General features: G+C 44.6%; 1 protein-coding gene across 1 annotated transcript; it reads right to left on the bottom strand.

Annotated features, from left to right (window-relative positions):
* Window positions 1–220: 220 nt before the first annotated feature.
* Snapc1 (small nuclear RNA activating complex polypeptide 1) lies at window positions 221–20458 on the bottom strand. Its single transcript, XM_075948032.1, has 10 exons — window positions 20203–20458; window positions 17176–17335; window positions 16872–17012; window positions 15815–15919; window positions 15262–15420; window positions 13344–13412; window positions 12635–12697; window positions 9781–9931; window positions 2010–2108; window positions 221–700 (listed from the first exon to the last, which is right to left on the bottom strand). Exons 1-10 carry the CDS (start codon window positions 20385–20387, stop codon window positions 666–668), a joined length of 1167 nt encoding a protein of 388 aa, XP_075804147.1. The 5' UTR covers window positions 20388–20458; the 3' UTR covers window positions 221–665.
* Window positions 20459–23351: the final 2893 nt, after the last annotated feature.

Here is a 23351-nt window from a genome sequence, read left to right on the forward strand (position 1 = left end):
ATTGACAAAGGGTACTTCAGAGCAAACACTGAAGAAGCTAGCATGAGGCACGGTGCAGTCCCAGGAGTGTGGAAGACTCAAGATCGACCTACCATACACAGCGAGACCCTGTCCAGTAAATGGATAACAGGAACACATCACTCAGGACAGAAGGAGTGTTAACTTTCTAAGTTATCAGTCAAGTGGCTGACCATGCAAATTTCACACATTAAAAGGCAAAGCAAGTGGGAAAAACTTTTATTGCACTTAATCATAACACATAAACTATTAAACAAAAACCACAGCCCAGTCCACTGCTGGATGACAGGGACGAGTCACTTATATATAAATAGTATTTGAAGAAACTGGAAACTAGAGTAGTAAACATTACAGCGCCGCATGAAGGTGCAGCCACAGAACTTTCGGGAGCTAGCACACAGCGCACAGCTTTCTGTCACAGCCTGAATGCAGACTTTATCTCCATCCACACAGACGCTGAACAGAAATGTTACACAGCGTCAGAGCCAGCGCCTACTCCAGCTCTTGACCGACGCTGGGCTCTCCATCTCACAGAAACGACCTTGTTCTCAGACGTCAGTCCTCGCTGGCCAGCCTCTTGCTCACAACAAAATCAAACCTGCTCTTCTGTCAGGAAGTTCAGAAGCTACACTCCACCAGGCTCCTGGTCAGCGCTTTCTTTTCTTTTTGGGAGCGGTGAACTCTATGGATACAGGATTAAGAAGTCCATCAATTCTTTTAAAAGACTGACATTTAAATGACAGTTTTATTATTACATTTTTATTATCACCTGTGTAAGAGTTTAACTCCTCTAACCCAACACTGTCCTCACAGCCAAGATCCAAGAGGGAGGCAGTGAGGGAGATGAATCTCACTCTCTCTCTCTCTCTCTCTCTCTCTCTCTCTCTCTCTCTCTCTCTCTTTCTCTCGCTCACACACACACACACAAATGTATAATATATGTTAAATTACTTACAATATCAATATATTATCATATAACATAATTAAAATTTAATATATATTTAAAAAATACAATGGAGCTCATTATCTTATTGCCAACTTAAAATTAGAAAAAAATCTTAGCTCTGACACACGTGACTTTTTTCCAATGAAATTGTGGTTTAGAAACGCCTATCTCCAATGAGAGAGAAATATTTCAATCTTACTGAGATGCCAATGAGATAGAAAATCTCTGTCACCCCAAATCTTAGTTCATAATTATTAAGTTGCTTGAAATTTCTCTAGGTTTATACCTTCTCTATAATTAGTTTAAACCCAGGGCTAGATAAGTGAGCATTATCTTGGCTAGTGAAAAGAGAGACTTCAACTCCATTACAAGGAAACCTAGGAATACAGCACTTACATGGTCTGTCTTTCTGAGTCTCACAGCTAATGCATAGCTATCATGCAAATAATCATCACTAAATACAAGACACAGAAACAAGAACTTCAGAAAGACGTGATAAAAAGAAATATTCTAGCCAAGTAGTGGTGATGCGCGCCTTTAATCCCAGCACTCAGGAGGCAGAGGCAGGTGGATTTCTGTAAGTTCGAGGACAGCCTGGTCTATAGAGCGAATTCCAGGAAAGGCTCCAAAGCTACAGAGAAACCCTGTCTTAAAAAAAAAGAAAAAAGGAAAAGAAATATTTGCCATCAGTGAAAAATAAAAAGGGGATACCAGGGAAGATGGGGGGGTGGAAGGGTTAGGAAGAAAAAGAAAACAGATTCCTAGAAGACAGTGCCAGGACCAGAGGCAGGGCAGGGCAGAGGTCTGTAGGCAGCTTCTGAGAGAGTGACACTACAGACTCCCCAACAGACAACACATCCATGTACTGCATCTTCACTAGCTGGGGAAAAGCACGGTTACAAGGTAACAATCACCTGCTCCGATGAGGCAAAGACAGAGGGACAGAGGGTCAGAGGACTGAGTCGCCTGTCTGTCACCTGGAAGGCTCTAACGATACTGCTCTGCAAACCTAAGTCCTGCACTAACCAGTGAGACGCTCCTGTACCTGCTTCGCTGAAGTCGTCAGTCTCCTCTGCCTCTTCCGCAATTATGGGCATACTCAGGCGTAAAGACTTCTCTTCCTTCTGGTCATTCTGAACATTACCTAGAAATGTTTAGAGATAATGAGAAATTACTGTATATAAAACCAAAGAATGCTAATCTTAGGTATTATAACACTGAAATAATAATAACATAATCATGCATTCCAGAATAGAAAATTTTTAAATGTTTCTTTTCTAATTAATTTACCAATTACCAAGTTTCCTATGACTTCTTTCTCATTCTTAGCCTTGACTGATACCTCGCTGTCAAAGCTTTTCTTAAATATTAAAATATTTGTGTCACTGGGCAAGGTGGCACACACCTATAATCTCAGCACTTGGGAGGATGGTTCACTTTGAGTGAGCTCCAGCCTCAAACAAATAAATGTGTGTGTGTGCATGTGACACTGAGGCACACCAGTGTAGGTGTGCATGTGACACTGAGGCACACCTGTGTAGGTGTACACGTGACACTGAGGCACACCTGTGTAGGTGTACACGTGACACTGAGGCACACCTGTGTAGGTGTACATGTGACACTGAGGCACACCTGTGTAGGTGTACATGTGACACTGAGGCACGCCTGTGTATGTGTACACGTGACACTGAGGCACACCTGTGTATGTGTACACGTGACACTGAGGCACACCTGTGTAGGTGTGCACGTGACACTGAGGCACACCTGTGTAGGTGTACATGTGACACTGAGGCACACCTGTGTATGTATGCATGTGACACTGAGGCACACCTGTGTATGTGTACATGTGACACTGAGGCACACCTGTGTATGTGTACACGTGACACTGAGGCACACCTGTGTATGTGTACATGTGACACTGAGGCACACCTGTGTATGTGTACATGTGACACTGAGGCACACCTGTGTAGGTGTACACATGACACTGAGGCACACCTGTGTAGGTGTACATGTGACACTGAGGCACACCTGTGTATGTGTGTATGTGACACTGAGGCACACCTGTGTATGTGTACATGTGACACTGAGGCACACCTGTGTATGTGTACACGTGACACTGAGGCACACCTGTGTATATGTACACGTGACACTGAGGCACGCCTGTGTATGTATGCATGTGACACTGAGGCACACCTGTGTAGGTGTACACGTGACACTGAGGCACACCTGTGTATGTATGCATGTGACACTGAGGCACACCTGTGTAGGTGTACACATGACACTGAGGCACACCTGTGTATGTGTACACGTGACACTGAGGCACACCTGTGTAGGTGTACACGTGACACTGAGGCACACCTGTGTAGGTGTACACATGACACTGAGGCACACGTGTGTTGGTGTACACGTGACACTGAGGCACACCTGTGTATGTATGCATGTGACACTGAGGCACACCTGTGTAGGTGTACACATGACACTGAGGCACACCTGTGTATGTGTACACGTGACACTGAGGCACACCTGTGTAGGTGTACACGTGACACTGAGGCACACCTGTGTAGGTGTACACATGACACTGAGGCACACGTGTGTTGGTGTACACGTGACACTGAGGCACACCTGTGTATGTATGCATGTGACACTGAGGCACACCTGTGTAGGTGTACACGTGACACTGAGGCACACCTGTGTAGGTGTACACATGACACTGAGGCACACGTGTGTTGGTGTACACGTGACACTGAGGCACACCTGTGTATGTATGCATGTGACACTGAGGCACACATGTGTAGGTGTGCATGTGACACTGAGGCACACCTGTGTAGGTGTACATGTGACACTGAGGCACACCTGTGTAGGTGTACATGTGACACTGAGGCACACCTGTGTATGTGTACATGTGACACTGAGGCACACCTGTGTAGGTGTACATGTGACACTGAGGCACACCTGTGTGGGTGTACACGTGACACTGAGGCACACCGGTGTATGTGTACATGTGACACTGAGGCACACCTGTGTATGTGTACATGTGACACTGAGGCACACCTGTGTAGGTGTGCATGTGACACTGAGGCACACCTGTGTAGGTGTGCATGTGACACTGAGGCACACCTGTGTATGTGTACACGTGACACTGAGGCACACCGGTGTATGTGTACATGTGACACTGAGGCACACCTGTGTATGTGTACATGTGACACGAGGCACACCTGTGTATGTGTACACGTGACACTGAGGCACACCGGTGTATGTGTACATGTGACACTGAGGCACACCTGTGTATGTGTACATGTGACACTGAGGCACACCTGTGTATGTGTGCACGTGACACTGAGGCACACCTGTGTATGTGTACACGTGACACTGAGGCACACCTGTGTAGGTGTACACGTGACACTGATGCACACCTGTGTATGTGTACACGTGACACTGAGGCACACCTGTGTAGGTGTACATGTGACACTGAGGCACACCTGTGTAGGTGTACACGTGACACTGAGGCACACCTGTGTAGGTGTACACGTGACACTGAGGCACACCTGTGTATGTGTACATGTGACACTGAGGCACACCTGTGTAGGTGTACACGTGACACTGAGGCACACCTGTGTAGGTGTACACGTGACACTGAGGCACACCTGTGTAGGTGTACATGTGACACTGAGGCACGCCTGTGTATGTATGCATGTGACACTGAGGCACACCTGTGTATGTGTGCACGTGACACTGAGGCACACCTGTGTATGTGTACACGTGACACTGAGACACACCTGTGTAGGTGTACATGTGACACTGAGGCACACCTGTGTATTTGTACACGTGACACTGAGGCACACCTGTGTATGTGTACACGTGACACTGAGGCACACCTGTGTAGGTGTGCATGTGACACTGAGGCACACCTGTGTAGGTGTACACATGACACTGAGGCACACCTGTGTATGTGTACACGTGACACTGAGGCACACCTGTGTAGGTGTACACGTGACACTGAGGCACACCTGTGTAGGTGTACACGTGACACTGAGGCACACCTGTGTAGGTGTACATGTGACACTGAGGCACACCTGTGTAGGTGTACATGTGACACTGAGGCACACCTGTGTAGGTGTACACGTGACACTGAGGCACACCTGTGTAGGAGTACACGTGACACTGATGCACACCTGTGTAGGTGTGCATGTGACACTGAGGCACACCTGTGTATGTATGCATGTGACACTGAGGCACACCTGTGTATGTGTACACGTGACACTAGGCACATCTGTGTAGGTGTGCACGTGACACTGAGGCACACCTGTGTATGTGTGCACGTGACACTGAGGCACACCTGTGTATGTGTACACGTGACACTGAGGCACACCTGTGTAGGTGTGCACGTGACACTGAGGCACACCTGTGTATGTGTGCACGTGACACTGAGGCACACCTGTGTATGTGTGCATGTGACACTGAGGCACACCTGTGTATGTGTACACGTGACACTGAGGCACATCTGTGTAGGTGTGCACGTGACACTGAGGCACACCTGTGTAGGTGTGCACATGACACTGAGGCACACCTGTGTATGTATGCATGTCACACTGAGGCACACCTGTGTAGGTGTGCACGTGACACTGAGGCACACCTGTGTAGGTGTGCACGTGACACTGAGGCACACCTGTGTAGGTGTGTACGTGACACTGAGGCACACCTGTGTAGGTGTACACGTGACACTGAGGCACACCTGTGTATGTATGCATGTGACACTGAGGCACACCTGTGTAGGTGTACACGTGACACTGAGGCACACCTGTGTATGTGTACATGTGACACTGAGGCACACCTGTGTATGTGTACATGTGACACTGAGGCACACCTGTGTATGTGTACACGTGACACTGAGGCACACCTGTGTATGTGTGCATGTGACACTGAAGCACACCTGTGTAGGTGTACACATGACACTGAGGCACACCTGTGTAGGTGTACATGTGACACTGAGGCACACCTGTGTAGGTGTACACGTGACACTGAGGCACACCTGTGTAGGTGTACACGTGACACTGAGGCACACCTGTGTATGTATACATGTGACACTGAGGCACACCTGTGTATGTGTACATGTGACACTGAGGCACACCTGTGTATGTGTGCACGTGACACTGAGACACACCTGTGTAGGTGTACACGTGACACTGAGGCACACCTGTGTAGGTGTACACGTGACACTGAGGCACACCTGTGTAGGTGTACACGTGACACTGAGGCACACCTGTGTATGTATACATGTGACACTGAGGCACACCTGTGTAGGTGTACACATGACACTGAGGCACACCTGTGTAGGTGTGCACGTGACACTGAGGCACACCTGTGTAGGTGTACACATGACACTGAGGCACACGTGTGTATGTATGCATGTGACACTGAGGCACACCTGTGTTGGTGTACACGTGACACTGAGGCACACCTGTGTATGTGTACATGTGACACTGAGGCACACCTGTGTACGTGTGCACATGACACTGAGGCACACCTGTGTATGTGTACACATGACACTGAGGCACACCTGTGTACGTGTGCACATGACACTGAGGCACACCTGTGTATGTGTACACATGACACTGAGGCACACCTGTGTACGTGTGCACATGACACTGAGGCACACCTGTGTAGGTGTACATGTGACACTGAGGCACACCAGTGTAGGTGTGCACGTGACACTGAGGCACACCTGTGTAGGTGTACACGTGACACTGAGGCACACCTGTGTAGGTGTACACGTGACACTGAGGCACACCTGTGTAGGTGTACACGTGACACTGAGGCACACCGGTGTATGTGTACACATGACACTGAGGCACACCTGTGTATGTGTGTATGTGACACTGAGGCACACCTGTGTATGTGTACATGTGACACTGAGGCACATCTGTGTAGGTGTGCATGTGACACTGAGGCACACCTGTGTAGGTGTGCATGTGACACTGAGGCACACCTGTGTAGGTGTGCATGTGACACTGAGGCACACCTGTGTAGGTGTACACGTGACACTGAGGCACTCCTGTGTATGTGTACACGTGACACTGAGGCACGCCTGTGTAGGTGTACATGTGACAGTGAGGCACACCTGTGTATGTGTACACGTGACACTGAGGCACACCTGTGTATGTGTACACGTGACACTGAGGCACACCTGTGTAGGTGTGCACGTGACACTGAGGCACGCCTGTGTAGGTGTATACGTGGAGGTCAAAGGACAGTGGCTGAAACCCAGCTCACTCCTACTGCCAGAGGTTCCAGGAGACTGAGCTCAGCTGACAGGTTTGGCAGCCATCACCTTTACCTGCTGAGCCATTGAGATGGTCTTGGTTTTATTTCTGACAAAGGTGTGATGGCCATTTGGAGGAAAAAGAGTAGCCTTAAACAATGCTGATACAGTTTTCCATCCACAGTCAGAAAATCCCTCCACTTGCATATGTAACAAAATGATTCAAATGTGTCACACACATGCAAGTTTCAAAATGCATACCAGAGAACACTGAAGAACTATTCTCAGATAAGACTTTTTTAGCGCAGAACACCAAAAGCATGAATCATGAAAGAAAAAATTACAAACTGCACTTCCTTAAAATTAAAATTCTTGAGCCAGTGTGATAGTGTGTGTATATAATCCCAGCACTTGGAAGGTAGAGGCAGAAGGTTCGGGAGTTTAAAACCATCTGTGTCTACACAGACAGCCAAGAGAGCCAAGGTGAGCTTGGGCTACAGGAGTCCTATCTTCACCAAAACAAAACATAACAAATAAAATTCAAATTATTTCTTTTTCCCCCCCTTAAGACAGAGTCTCATTATGCAGCCCTGTTCAGCCTAGAAATCATGGAGATCTGCCTTCCTCTGATGCCCTAGCATGGGGATTAAAAGTATGTACTACCATGTCCACTAAAATTTACAGAAATGTCCATCTTCAAATTCTAATCCTTTGGCAAATAAAAGGTTATTCAGATTTACTATATTGTGTCTTATGAGAAATTTATAATCTGTTACTATTAACTTACTATATCAATAAAACTATCTCAGATTCTCTTTATGAACCTTTCCAGCTATAATTTCTGTAGTAGGGTCCCTTACTTTACTAAAACTTTTGCTCTTAATTTTTGTTCAGCTAAGTTCAGAATACATTTTACATATAGCACTGGCCACTCACACACCATGGAAACTGTATAGCTTCTCTCTGATAATATACAAGTTCACGTTCCCAATCACGCCACCTAGCTCTCTATGCACAATGTCAGATAAAACATTCTTCTAATGTATCGTTGCTAATGTTAGGCTCTCTGTCTGTCTTCCTGCCTTTAAAAAGTAAAGGAGCATCTATTTCTTTCCTCCAGGAAAGGACTGCTCTGGCACGGTCTGTGGTGACCCTGACCCATCACCTACCTCCACTGCAGTACATTCAGATGTTCTTTCACATTATACTGGGAGCTGCACAGCTAAGCTGCGAAAGAAGTCGTATAGCTTATAAAGTCTAAAATACTCGCTATCTGAACCTTATAGAAAGTCTGATGACCCCCTAATCTAGAGACTTTTTAAATCAAGGATGGATATCAGACATTATCAATTATAATATGTATTTTCCCCTTTATAAGCCTAACATAAGATAAATTATATTATTAATCTATTAGATTCCAATTAGCTGCATCATGACTGCATCCTAGAATGACTAGATTCAGGAAGAGCTTTTGGTTTACCTCCTACATCAGTTCAGGGGCCTGTTTCTGCACTTTAGGATTTTTTTTTCAATGCTCAAGTTTGAACTGAATTGTCTTCCCTGTGCCTGCCAACTTCTGAGGAGCAAGCTCCCCTTTAAATCACTACTTGGCTACCCTTAACCACCATGGGCATCTTCCTCAGAATTCTTACTGCACTTGAAGCAACTTTCACACAGCATGGAACCATATCTGACATACACTGAAGCTATTTAACTTCCACTCACCCTTCACTGCCTCAATACAGGGAAAAAGAAACACATTCAGAGGCCGTAAATGACTTTCACAAACCCGAAGGAGCTAGCAGTGTGTCTGGTAAAATTATTAAGTATGTGTTAATGTTGCTAGTGTGCTTTCTGTCATTAACACATTCCAACCTTAGCTGTGCTGAATACATAGCATTTATTCAATTTTTGAAAATTCAAATCATTAAAATACATGGTCAAATAGTAAGGTCATTTTGCAGACACTCTATTACAAAGGAAACAGATACTTTAATGAATTTAACTGAAGGAGATAAAGTTTATAGACTGCATTACTTACTGGCCTTTTCTAGATGTAATTTAATTTACATACATCATTACTAATAAAGTTACACTGAATAATATGTTTGATATAATCTCTAGGGTCTCTTTCAGCAACAAGAGCCCACGAAGCTATGAAAATGGGTTAATCTTTAATATTAAATTCCATGATGTTCCCACACAAATCTTTTTTTTTTTCTGAGACAGACCATTTATTTTTTTGTTTATTGGTCAAGGCAGGGTTTCTCTGTAACTTTAAAGCCTGTCCTGGAACTAGCTCTTATAGACCAGGCTGGCCTCAGACTCACGGAGATTGGCCTGCTTCTGCCTTCCGAGTGCTGGGATTAAAGGCGTGCACCACCACCTGGCTAGGATCTTACTATGTAGCTCAAGTTGGCCTTAAACTGGTAATCCTCCTGCCTCAGCCTCCTGGATGTTGGTATTACAGATATCTCCCCATCATGATCTAACCCATCCTAGAAGTAAGGACTACTCATCCCTGTCAGGCCTTAGTAAGACTTTTAAAGCAAAGTACCTCTGCTTTTGGAAGGCCTCTTCTTTCCTGCTGGTTCTGCGGTCTCTCTGGTTCTTTTCTTCTTAGCTGCTTTGCCTTGCCCTTGTCCAGACCCAGAATCAGAGTCAGAGGAGTCAAGCTTGGCTTGGCGATGCCTCCTGGACTTGGACGCCTTATTAAGAGAAACCCAGTTATTCACGAAGAATAACACAGTGAGTCCAAAGGACAGATCACGAAGGTGAGGAAAGCAGAAACACATGCCATCATGTCCTTACTATTACCGGGCTTGTACTATACACAGTTTGTACGCAGACACAGACTTTTCACCTGTATAACCAATTCCTGCAGCTGCCTCACCATCAGCTCACACTGGGTTATCTAGAATCTCAGAAGAGTAGGTTCTGACTCACAATAAGGCACCTCCCACTCTTTGCCTTGTTCCAGTTATGACCATAAGGCCCAGACTGGTCAAGATGGGTTTCACGCACCCACTTGTTCACTGTTTTAGAACTGTAACTACCAGGAAGGAAACACCAGCTCTGAACCAAAGCCAGGAGCATGAACAATACTGAAAAGACAGACAGGAAAAGTGAGGAGGGAAGTTCTGGTCCTAATGGTATCTGAGACCAGCAAACCAAGGGATCTGTTGTTGTTCTGAGGCAGGGTCCCTCTACACAGCCCTCACTAGATATACTATATAAACCAGGCTGGCCCTGAACTCAGAGATATGCCTTATCAGCGAGTCTTCAAAAGCAATTCTAAGACACCAACTGCACCTTACGAGAGAAAAGACTGAAGCTGTGAGATCATACACGTGGAACAATCATGGGGTATGATGCAATTGGATTTTCAAAATTATCTGCTGTCTTAAGATATACACAAGACACCGTTTGACAACAAATTCTCTCCATACATAAAGAGAATTCTGGTTAAAAAGAACTGAATATAATCCATTTATCTTCCTTGGTGTATTTTCAATGTCTTATACTCATTTTACTGTGATGGTGTGCAGCAAAGGTGTAATACCTAACCAATGAAGAATCCTCCTAAATACTGACTATTACTTTTTATTTCCACAGTTGGAAAATGATAGTTTGATTTCCCATAAAATAGTCAGGAAAAAAGATCTAAGAAAAATATATAGAATTAAAAATAAATTTATCAGTACTTGCTTCTGCTGTGGGATAATGCTACTGTACACTGTAAGGATTTGTCACTCGTATTAGTTTAGTAAAATACTGACTGGCCAGTAGCCAGGCAGGAAGTATAGATGGGGGCAACTAGACTAAGAGAATTCTGGGAAGAGGAAAGGCCCAAGCCAGACACAGAGGAAGTAAGATGAGAATTCCTTACTCCACGTTTCTAAACATAGACAAAAATTATGGGTGAATCTAAGTCATAAGAGTGAATTAGTAATAAGCCTGAGCTAACAGGTCAAACAGTTTGTAATTAATATAAGCCTCTGTGTGTTTATTTGGATTGAATGGCTGTGGACTGGGCAGGCCAGAAACTTCCATCTACATGCTTTCTCCTAAAACTTGAGTAAAATAAAGAAACAAACACACACACACATACACATAAAAAACAAAAAACAAAAACCAGACACATGGTGGGAACAACTCAATTATAGTTCTGAGTAGGGAAGTGAGTGACAACTGCCTTAACAAGGGAAGGTTAGAAATCACATGGCCACAAGGGAGAGCTACTACAGAACAGTTCACCCAATAGACCTGCATCAAAACCATAGGGAGACACAGCAAAAATCTACAGAGGAACCGAATCCTGCTCCCCAGCCTCAAAGCTGGGCAATGAACCGCCTCCCTAGGACACCAGGACACCAGGAGTCTGTCCTCTGGGAAAAACGAATCAGAGATATTTAGGATTTTAATAATTGATAAATAAATAAATGGATGAATGAATGAATGAAACCAAAGAAACAAAGACAGTACAGTGGAGGAGGGCGGAGGCAGTAGAAGGCTGTCTGAGCACGGACTCTGAGCTCCTGACTGACTGGAAGCTCCGGAAACACTGGCAGCTGGGCTTGCTTCCTACCTTCCTCTCTCAGAAAAGGGAATGGAAGCTTGCCCTTTAGTCAAAATGACTAGATCCAAAAAAAGGAAATGAAGGAGTTAAAAGCCTGCCTCAACCGTTAGTCACTCTATATAAAGAGGCATCTGAGGAGCTCCGATCTTCTGGAACAAAGCCAAGAGAATGAAAAACAGAGGCCAAAATAAATAGAGAAACAGATTCAAAGAAAATGGGAGGAAACATCAAAAACTAATTAAATCAATATCCTTAATGACAGACATTCTCGGTACAGAAAAAAATGTAGCACAAATACTAAAAAACAAACAACAAAAATCAATGGCCAGAAGTTAACATTTAAGAAACACCCTAACAGAAACAGACTGAAAATAGCAAAGAAAAAACAAGATGGGTAAATAAAAAAAAAAAAAGATACAATAAAAAATAATAATTCAAAAAATTCTTTAGGCACAAAGGTCTCAGACTAAAATGATAGCCACCTGAAGGCCAAAAATCAATAAAAACCCAAGTTATGGTCCTGAACTTGAGAGACAGACAGCAAACCCCCATTGCTCCTGGACTGGAGTCCCAGAAGGTGGAAGAGGGTGGAGAACATGACTTCAACATTCTAGGCAATGGGCAAAAGGAAGACCTAGAAGAGGAGAAGCCACACAGGGCCCTCCCTCGGGGTCAGGTGCACGGGGCAAGAGGCAAAGGGCAGAACGCTGCCCGGCTGCAGAGCGCCTGCTGGGTGACGGACTCTTCAACTGTGTGTGGACTGCAGAGATAGAAACTAAACTGCCATTTGAGAGAGCAGGCTGTACCTTAGCGTATTAAACAAGAAACTTACCTGAGCAACAGCAGAAAAGGCTTTTGCTTTTATTTTTGCTAAAGACTCTGCTCTTTCACATCTCTGGAAGGAAAATAAAAAAGGAAAACAAAGGTCAAACATTAGGGACATTACGAAAATCTAAGGATCTGTAGTCAGGATTAAGATTTGAGACAAAGGTAAAACAAAAGAAACTAACATGTTTAGACATGCATCGATACAAAATCACACACGACACCACCCTCTGCCTGCAGGCACAGCAAGTGTCATAACGCCATCCTTGCAGCGGTGGACCATTTCCTTCAAGACTCGGGAAGAAAACAGGGACAAAAGCCTTAGGGACTAAGAATTCTTGACTGTCATTCCCTCATCTGCCTAAAGATGGCAGCACAAGAGAGATGAAACACTGAACATGAGAAACTGCAAAAAGCACCCCAGGATCACAGTCAAAGGCTGACAAAGGCTTTCTCACACAGCCTGACCCCGCCCCTAAGAATTAAGAGCACCTCCCAGCACCCTGCCCCCACCGGCTCAGAACTGCTACCCCTCACTGCCGACCTGGACGTGGAATGCCCTGCACCGTTGAGGTTACCACAGACTGACTACCACAGAATACACAGAGCAGAATTCTCCCATGTTTACTAATGTGAGCTAAGGGTCCTAACACGTACAAAGCGGAATCAGCCACACATAAAAGGACAGACCCTGCCTTTGTTAACATTTTGCTGACCTCTGGCTCCTGGGAAGTGCCTTCACTTTCTTCTTCTCCATCTTTAAGTTTAGGTTTTAAGGACGGATTCTGAAAGAACAGAAATGTTATTAATATACACACATTTAATTACTGAAAAACTAGGTCATTTCATATTACTGCAGGGTGGGTCACCATCCGTCCTACTGCTGTGACGAAGACCATGGCCAGAGCGACGGGGGAGGCAAGGGTTTATTTCACCTTTTAGCTTACAGTCCATCATGGACGGAGGTCAGAGGAGAGACTCAGGAGGCACCCAGAGACAAGAACTGAAGCAGACGCCATGGAGGAACTCTGCTTACTGGGCTGCTTCCCATGACTTGCTCAGACTACTTCTTTATACCAGACCACCTGCCAGGGGCAGCACTACCCACAGCAGGCTGCACCCTCCCACACCAATCAGTAATCAAGAAAAGGTCTCACAGAGTCGCTAAGGTCAGTCTAATGGAAGCATTTACACAACTGAGGTTCCCCCTTTTCAAATGACTCTAGCGTTCATCAAGCTAACAGAAAACTAACCAGCACACTGTCTAACATTATGAAGTTTCAGCCGGGCGGTGGGGACTCATGCCTTTAATCCCAGCACTTGGGAAGCAAAGGCAGGCAAATCTCTGTGAGTTCAAGGCCCGCTTGGTCTATAAGAGCTAGTTCCAGGGAAGCTAAGGTTGTTACACAGAGAAACCCTGTCTCGAAAAAACATAGCAAAACAAAAGATAAAGATTATAAAATTTCGGGGGCTGGAGAGATGGCTCAGAGGTTAAGAGCATTGCCTGCTCTTCCAAAGGTCCTGAGTTCAATTCCCAGTAACCACATGGTGGCTCACAACCATCTGTAATGGGGTGTGGTGCCCTCTTCTGGCCTGCAGGCATACATACAGACATAATATTGTATACATAATAAATAAATAAATATTTTTTAAAAAGACTGTCATTTTTTTAAAAAAAGATTATAAAATTTCATGCTAGAGAGATGGCTCAGTAGGTCAGGGCATTTGCTATCAAGCCCGATGACCCAAGCTCAATCCCTAGAACCCACAAGCTAAAAGAAGAAAAGCAATTCCCAGGAGCTGTCCTCTGACTTCCATGAGCACTCAATCAAGCACACACACACACACGCAGCAAAAAAATATTTTTAAAGGACCACAAAGTTTCAAAATAGTTCTAGAAAGTAGAAAGTATTTTTAAATTACCTAAACCCCCTTAAGAAATGAAGAATATACTCCTTGGTATTTAAAAAAAAAAATGGGTGTGGTGTCACACACTTTTAATTCTAGCACTCAGGATGCAGAGGAAAGAGGACCTCTGTGAAGTTCAAGGCCAGCCTGGTCTATACAGTGAGTTCCAGGACTAAATAGAAAGAACTGCCCTCAAAACAAACGAACAAACAAAATATGTGTGCGCATATGTGTATAAAAACAAACAAAGAAAAAAGAAAGAAAGCTAGGTTGAAAATTAATGTCTCAGTCACACAGAGAGACAATGCTGGAAAGAGAAAAGCCTCCATTGGGGTGCAGGGTCCCCTACTATGCAGCAAATAGAGCCAGTGGAACCAGACTCTCTGGTTTATAAGAACACACAGTCCACTAATATTTACATGTTGGGATTGAATTCAAAATTTTACAACCATGTTGAAATTAATATTGCACCAAACAAAAGTAATTTATATGCTGGGTTTGGTCTAAAAACACAAGATTTACTCTCCCCCACCCCTATTTGTAATGCTGAATGAAGTCACATCACATGCCTGCTAAGTGACGGAGCCCTAACTAGAAGGGCAAAGCCCTCTACATCCTCACTGGACAGCAATGCGGCCTCCATGCCAGGGTGCCTCTCTTTGGCAGAGCCCACATGTTCACATCTGTACACAGTACAAGGGTAGGACAGCAACAATAAGTAATTACCTTCCTGTCCTTGTGCCACTGTTGGTGCTCCAAAACTATGTTCTTAATGTTGTCAAAAAAATCCTCCTTTACCAGGCTGAGAGCTTTGTCTGGCGTGGTCTTATCAGCTGAAATAGCATGCTTCATATTTTGATAATGATCGTGAACATTCAGCATTTCCTAAAAGTGAAAAGAGGGGCCCTTTATTTCCTGTATGTATATTAGGGTTCATACATACACACACACACACACACACACACACACACACACACACAGTATGGGTGTGGGTGTGAGACTGTTTTATCTTAAGAGACAGGGTCTTGCTATATAAACCAGGCTGGTACTGCAACTGTAGGCATGTACCACCATACGTGGTCCTTTATTTCCATCTGATGACAATCATAGAGGCAAACTAATTCAAAATATAATTACTTTCCAAAATGACTGCGTTGACAAGATACATGCTAAAACAATTACAGAAACTGTCACTACCGAGTTAATGAAGTTATAACCTCAGCATAATTGTCAATAAGACCACATTCCCCAACTTCAAGAGTTGTAAGAACAAACTCACCTCTAATACATCAGAAGTGATAAGCTTCATTACACGATCATTTGGGTCCTTAAATTTTTGTGTCACTTCAGTTTTTTGAATTTTTTTCTTCATTCTACATGAAAGCTAAAGACAAAGAATGCATTTTACAATGGACATCCGGTACTGGAGAGATGGCTCCGTGAGCGAAGGCACGGGCTGAGCAAGCCTGGTCACCTGAGTGGATCCCAAGCCTCCCGTCACGGCTGAAAGGAGAATAGCACAAAGCTGTCCTACCGCCCACACACGTGCAGTGGCACGTGCGCAGTGGACACGCACCACCTCCTACCTTAGGGTCACACATGCACAACAATAAAACTTTCAAAAATGTTAAATGAACACCTTTTAAAGGATATTTTTAAAGTGCTTAAACACAAGCTAGGAGTAAAAGCACAGGAGAAGAAGAAAAACTCTACAATACGCTTGTTAGCGATCAATTTTCAGAGCCTAGCAGGCATCTTTAAGTATCAGAGGCCACACTGCATGCTACAGAATCTGCCCAGCTTTGAAAAGACAGATGATTTTCCAGGAGACTCTCTGCTCTCCTGATCCAGTGTCTTAAACGTTACAAAACTGAACAAATGGTGTTGATTTTTTTTTTTAAGAAATTTCAATTTTTTACCAACTGAGATTTAAATTCCTTTGTCAAGCCCTCTTGACACTCAAATGTAGAAAGGCATGTTTGGCAGATTTCTGCACAAAAGCAGCAAGACAAGAGAGAAACAGCTGAGTGACTGATAACTTCCTAACGTGCATGCAGCTCAGGACTGAACCCTCAATGCTGGAAGAGATCCAGACGCCACATCTCTTCCCACTCACAACAACTGGCTTCAGGTGTGGCATCCACGAATGCCCTGGCTCAAGAGCAGAGGTTCTATTCTGTCTGCAGGGAAAGCAATCATAAGAAAGGCTACAGTTTTGATCACCACTAGCAGACTACACACTTCCAGGAAAACAAAGCAAGCAATGGACAACGAAATATAATTTGTTGTGAAAATACATGGTGGTTTGTTTTGTTACGTTTTTTAAGGCAACATACCAGCTTGGGCATTGCTGTTAAGTGGAAGGCTCTGTCTAGCCGAAGCTTCCTGAAAACAAAAGCTGCATCGAAATGCTGCGCGTTTATCAAGTCTTGCTGAAATCTAATAACGTCGTCCCAGTCCTGCAGGGCAACTCTGATCTACAACCAGGAGGAAAAAGCAAGGCCCCGTGAGAAACGGACTGGATCCCTTTTCATGACTGTAAACTCAAACACTGATATTTCCGCATAAGTCCTTTATTATTTTTAAAATACAGTGCCTGGTTCAGGTTTCTACTGGGGGAAACTAATCCCCCAACCTTACCTTTTGTTTTGGCTGGCACAGCTGCGTGTTATACAACCCGTACAGTAGATACAGAGCACCAACTCTGATCTGGAAGGTGTATGGAGGCAAAAAGTAGCGCCAGGCCAGAGCTAAAGCCTCTTTTGTAAACAGGTTCTTTTTCAGGTTCCTCATCTTGCCACTGTAAAACAAAAAGGAGATATATATACATACATATTACCCACTGTTACATGAACACCAGACAAAAGTTATTCGAGACCCCTGCTTCTTTAACTGTTGGGAACTAGATGGAGACACCACACCTGGCCCTCTTGAGAGTCAAGCAGAAAGAACTTTTTCTACCGTGCATTGACCACTCAGTCAGGGAACTGTGACACTGCCACCAAAACACCAGCCTTGCTGCCAAAAGGACGACTGTAGAAGAGACTTCAGATTCAGATTCGGTATTCAGAACATTTACTATTAAAATAATCATGGTCATTACAGACTCAAAAACATTTCCCAACAGTCTCCAGGATTTGCATCGCTTTCTGTTCCTAGAAGGCTGCCAAGCTTTCTTGTCAGACTAATTTTAGATCGCCGGCTCCCAAAAAACGACGTGGAGACTTCTTATTAAAGTCTGGCCTTCAGCTTGGGCTTGTTCCCAATTACTCTTATGATTTAATTAACCTGCTTCTATTAATCTACGTTTTGCCATGTGGCTTTTACCTTTTCTCAGTACAGCATGCCCGACTTGCTCCAAGTCTGTTGTCAAATCCCACACCTAGATTTAGCCTCCAAGTTTCCCTCTCCCCATCTCCTCCTGCCTAGCTATTGGCCATTCAGCTTTTTATCACACCAACCACCGCAACACATCTCCACACAGTGTACACATATTCCAAAACAGAGAGAAGACTTATGGTTTAAGTTAAGAGAAACAGCCTAAGATCATCCATGCTCCCATTCACCAGAATACAAAAGCCAGTGTGATGATCCTCTCAAAACTGAATCAAACAAAGAAGGCGACCTTGAACTCATTATGTTAGTGTTCTAGGATAGACACAAACTTAGCAGATTAAAAATGGTCTCCATCTTTTAAAAAGCCAGACACAGGAGCAGACTTCTGAACTCCCTCCCAGCAATTGATAACTGGAGGCAGAAGAATCAAAAGGTTTAAGGTCATCCTTGGCTCCATACTAAGATCAAGGACAGTCTGGGCTATAAGAGACCCACTGTCAAAACAAGAAGCTGGGAGTGGTGGCCCAGACTATAATTCCAGCACTCAGAAGACAGGAGGCAGGACTGCCGCAAATGCAAGACCATAGCCGGATCCTACTTTGAAAAAACAAAGCCAATCTTAGCGAAATGCCCCAAAACACATTCAACACGTACAAGCAATTGACAGTCACATCACTATAAATATGTTGCATTTGTCATTTAATAACAGCAAAATAAAATGATAAAGACCTAAGCCCTTTAGCTAGAGGAATCCGTTACACCTCACTACAAATGGGGAGACCACTTTGGCTCTCAAACAGAAGTATAAGTAAGTACAGTAAAAGAACCTGAGCTACCCACCATAGTGAGACCAAAATGATTCCTAAAGAAAAATCTAGCCAGGTGTAGTGGCGCATGCCTTTAATCCTAGCACTCAGGAAGCAGAGGCAGGCAAATCCCTTTGAGTATGAGGCCAGCTTCATCTACATGCTGAGTTCCAGGACAGTCAGGGCTGCACAGAGAGACCCTGTCTCAAAAAAAGAGAAAGAAAGAGAGAAAGAGAGAAAGAAAGGAAGAAAGAGGAAGGAAGGAAGGAAAGAAGGAAGGAAGGAAAGAAGCCCACCACCCCTCTAGTAGAGTAACCCAGAAAAATCCCCTAGGTGTGTCGCCCTGTACCCCTTTAGTACAGTGAAGAGAGTATGGATTTTAGAAACAGAAAAGACTAGAAAATAGGCTGGGCAAGGTCATATATGTTTTTGTTTGCTTATTTATTTCTTTATTTATTTTTGGTTTTTTGAGACAGGGTTTCTCTGTGTTGCCGTGGCAATCCTGGAACTTGCTTTGTAGACCAAGCTGGCCTGTCTCTGCCTCCCAAATGAATCCCTCTGGGATTAAAGGCAAGTGCCATCACCGAAAGGCTTAAATAATTGGGATCCATGAGTACCCTCACTCATGTGGCCTGTTTTCTCTCTCTTTTAATTTTTTTGTTTTTGTGTGCATTTGTGTTTTGCCTGCTTGTTTGACTGTATGAGAGGACCAGATGCCCTGAAACTGGAGTTTAGACAACTGTGAGCTGCCATTAGGGTGCTAGGAATTAAACTCTGGTCCTCTAGGAAGACCAGCCTGTTCTCTTAACTGCTGAGCCATCTCTCCAGCCCAGAGGTGCACACCTTTAATCCCATTAGAGACCAGCCTGGTCTACACAATAAATTCCAGGCCAGTCAAGACTACATAGTAAGACCTTGTCTCAAATAATAATAATAAATAATATTTAATTAAATTTAAAAAGGAATAGAAAGACATTGATTTAGATATTCTTAAGACGGGGGTCTCACTTCACAGCCCAGGCTGACCTCAAACTTGCGATCCTCCTGATCACTCTAATAATTACCAGCCTGTCACCACACTTGGTAAAATTTTCTTTCTTAAACTTCAATTTTACAGCTGGGTGGTGATATGCCTTTGATCCCAGGACTTGGGAGGCAGAGGCAGGAAGATCTCTGTGAGTTAGAGGCAAGCCTGGGGCAAGAAAGTGAGTGCAAAGTGTGAGCGCTGGAAATGAGGCTGGGGCTAGAGGTAAGGCGGCCCCAGGGCTGAATTTGGGCTTTGTCCACCCAAAAGAGCTAAACAGCGGCTCACATCCGCACTTCCAACTTTAACTGTTGAGTGCTAAATGGATTCATTCGTGGAGGACCCCGTCTCGGTGTGGTTACTTTGTTTCTAAGCGTGGATTCCTTCAGGGTGAACAAGACTGGAGGAGGTCGAGATGCAGAGGGGCGAGCCAGGGAGAGCGCCCAGGCGGAGACCGGGGACCCAGGCTGCGTTCCCCGCCGGGCGGCGAGGCACACCCACCAGAAGATGGTCGCGAACTTCATGCTGCGCCAGAGCTCCGCGAAGTCCTCGAAGCGCACGCTGTCCATCTCTTGGAAGCGGCTGAGCAGGGCCTCGCAGTCGGTCTGCAAGCCCGGCGGGATCCCCACGCCTTCAAGCGACCCCGCGCCCAGGGGACGGGTCGCGGCGTCCGCAGGAGTCCCCATGCTCCTTACCGGCTGGCAAATCCCCGCCACCGGGAACCAGGTCCCGAGGGCCCGCCCCAGCTACTCCACGCAGGCGCGCTCCGTGACGTGTTATCCGGGACATCAAGCTCCGCCTCCATCCGGGCCTTTCTTTGCTCTCGTCGCCCTTGTCGCGCGTGCGTGACTACCCGGCGCTGTTTGTTGACATCTGCTATCTGAAGTCTGTTGACATTTGTGCAGACGTCTCTTTTTAATTTCCGCAAAGAAACGGGGCGTGGTTTAATTTTAATTTCAGCACTCCGGAGACAGAAGCAGGAGGATTTCTGTTGATTTACAGGCCTGCCTGGTGTATGTAGCGAGTTCTAGGACTACATAAAAAGACCCAGTCTCAAAATTAATTTATGTACTTGCTAGTTCAGTCGGTAGAACATGAAGACCTTTGATTTCAGTGAGCAGTGAGCCCCAAAAAAGTTCTGAAGGCTTCATCGCCGCCTAGCTTTTATAATTTGGCCTTACCCTGCCTGCCTGTTTTCTTTAAAGTGACCCTCCAGTGACAATTGACTTGTCAATTTAGATCCGCAAGCGCCATGGATCTAAAGAGAACTTCTTAGGAAAGGAACTCACCTGCTTCTGGTCACCAAGGTTCCCTACAGTCTATACTTGTTTAATTTGCTACTTTGTAGTGATCTGCAGCCTCTCCTGGAAACAGTTGCTGTTCCTCACCCATGTTACCAACAATTTAGCACTAGACTTAGTAGAGAGCATGTACTTGACACACTGTGCTTTGGCTGAATTGGCTCTCTGGACATGTGACTTCTTAGCTTCTTCCAGGACTTATGGTTAAGCATTCCGTATTTGAAACTGTCTTTCTGTTTGAAAGTCATAATAATCTTTAGAAAAGATATTCCGGGGTATGCATACATTGGTGCATTCCTTTTATTGTTTCTATTTGTGTGTGTGTGTGTGTGTGTGTGTGTGTGTGTGTGTATGTTTTCACAAACACACCTGCAGGCCCATGTGGAAGCCAGAGGTTGAAGTCGCTATGAATACATATATTTTAGTTGGAGTTGACTTATTTATCCATTTCAAGAGAGATAGAACTTAAGATCTTCCTGCCTCAGCCTCCCTGGTCCTGGGATTGCATGTATTCACTACAATGTCTGGCAAATTTTAGCTTTCATTATATATAATTTTTCATTATATATATAATTTTTATTATATATAATTCTACATATTCTGGGGTATAATATGATATGTTGATATTTGTATATTCTATGGGACAATCAAACTGGGCTAATTTACCATCTCCTACTTTAAACTTTGTTTTGCATTTTTATATACACCTGGTTTGGTTGCCCCCTCCTCTCCTCGTCTTCCTGACCCCATTCCCACCTTAACCTCCCCCCCCCATCTTCTCTTTCAGTTTCATATCATAAGTGCTGCTGTCCTTTACTCTTTTTCTGTTCCATATCTCAGGCATTTTGTTTCTGTAAGAAGCTTACCAATGCAAGCAGGTTCTAGTAAAGGCCTACACTGCCTGCATCCATCATATCATGATGAAAATCAATCAATCAATCTCTCCCTCCCTCCCCCCTCTGTGTGTGTGTGTGTTACTATATAGCTCGGCTGGCCCAAAACTTGCTATGTAGATCAGGCTGGCCTCAAACTCATAGAGATTACCTGCCTCTGTTTGTACTAACAAGCCTGCCTCTCCTTCTATTTCTTTGTTGCTGAAATTCCTTCCCTGTAGGAAATGTAAACAAAGTCACCTCAACTTAAAGTCCCAATGGCAAATTGAGGCCCAATTCCACCAGAGTTCATACTGGAGAACCAATGAGTTTATTGGACTTCCTTACAGAGTGTGGGTGAGGTGCTACTTCTACTTACAGAGCTCAGGATACTCCTCCCCCACAGAGGCCATTGTAGACAGAGACTGCTCTTTCATTCCTGGCCACCCAGACCAGAATAATCACACAAAAGCTATATGAATTACAACACTGCTTGGCCTATTAGCTCAGGCTTCTTATTAAGTAACTCTTACAACTTAAATTAACCCATTTCTATTAATCTATATATCAACATGAGTCTGTGGCTTACTGGTAAGGGTATCTGTCTCCTTCAGCAGCTACATGGCATCTCCTTGACTCCTCTCTCTCTCTCTCTCTCTCTCTCTCTCTCTCTCTCTCTCTCTCTCTCTCTCTGCATATATCTTCCAGCCTGTCTATATTATGCCCTGCCATAGGCCTAAGCAGCTGTATTCATTAACCAATAAGAGCAACACATATATAGAAGAACATTCCACATCAGGCCATATCTGGAAAGCACCCCCATCCTTTAGTCTTCCCCAGCCTATATACTCCAGACCTCTCCAGAGGCTATGTTCAAATAGGGCAAAGCCGCGTACGATATATGGTGGTGATAATTTGCAAGTAGGCATAGCTGATCTCCCCAAGATAGAAGTTGTTTGGTTCAAAGGACGATCATACTGTAACAGACCCCTAAACCTTAGCACAGCTGACACCATGATAGAAGTGCCATTCAGGCCTCGGAACCCAGCCACAGGCAGCAACACCTACCAGCAGGAACGAAGACCTAACCCATCAAAGCACACAGTTCTGGGAAAGTCTCTAAATGCGCCAGCCTTGCTTTTTGGCTTTTGTAGTTCTGCTTCTGGATAATTATTCTTGCTAACTGAAGTGTATCAACCCAGGATGTTGGTTTGGGGGCTTCAAAGCTCACCCTGGAAAGGCTCTGAGATGTGAATGTCCAGTGTCATTGTTGACTGGCTAATAAAGACTTTCTATTGACTTGATCCTATGTCCAAGTGGTCTTCTCTGGTGGACACCTCACAGCAATGCACAATGCTCTAAATCTCTTATTTCACTGATAGTCAGCCTTCTATTGCTGTGGCAAATATTTGACATAATTTGTTACCAGCCAGCTGGCTTGGTCCTGTTGCTGTAGTTGGATGGAAATCCTGAGTAG

The sequence above is a fragment of the Microtus pennsylvanicus genome, chromosome 14 (genome assembly GCF_037038515.1).
Source record: "Microtus pennsylvanicus isolate mMicPen1 chromosome 14, mMicPen1.hap1, whole genome shotgun sequence".
NCBI classification, from domain to species: Eukaryota; Metazoa; Chordata; class Mammalia; order Rodentia; family Cricetidae; genus Microtus; species Microtus pennsylvanicus.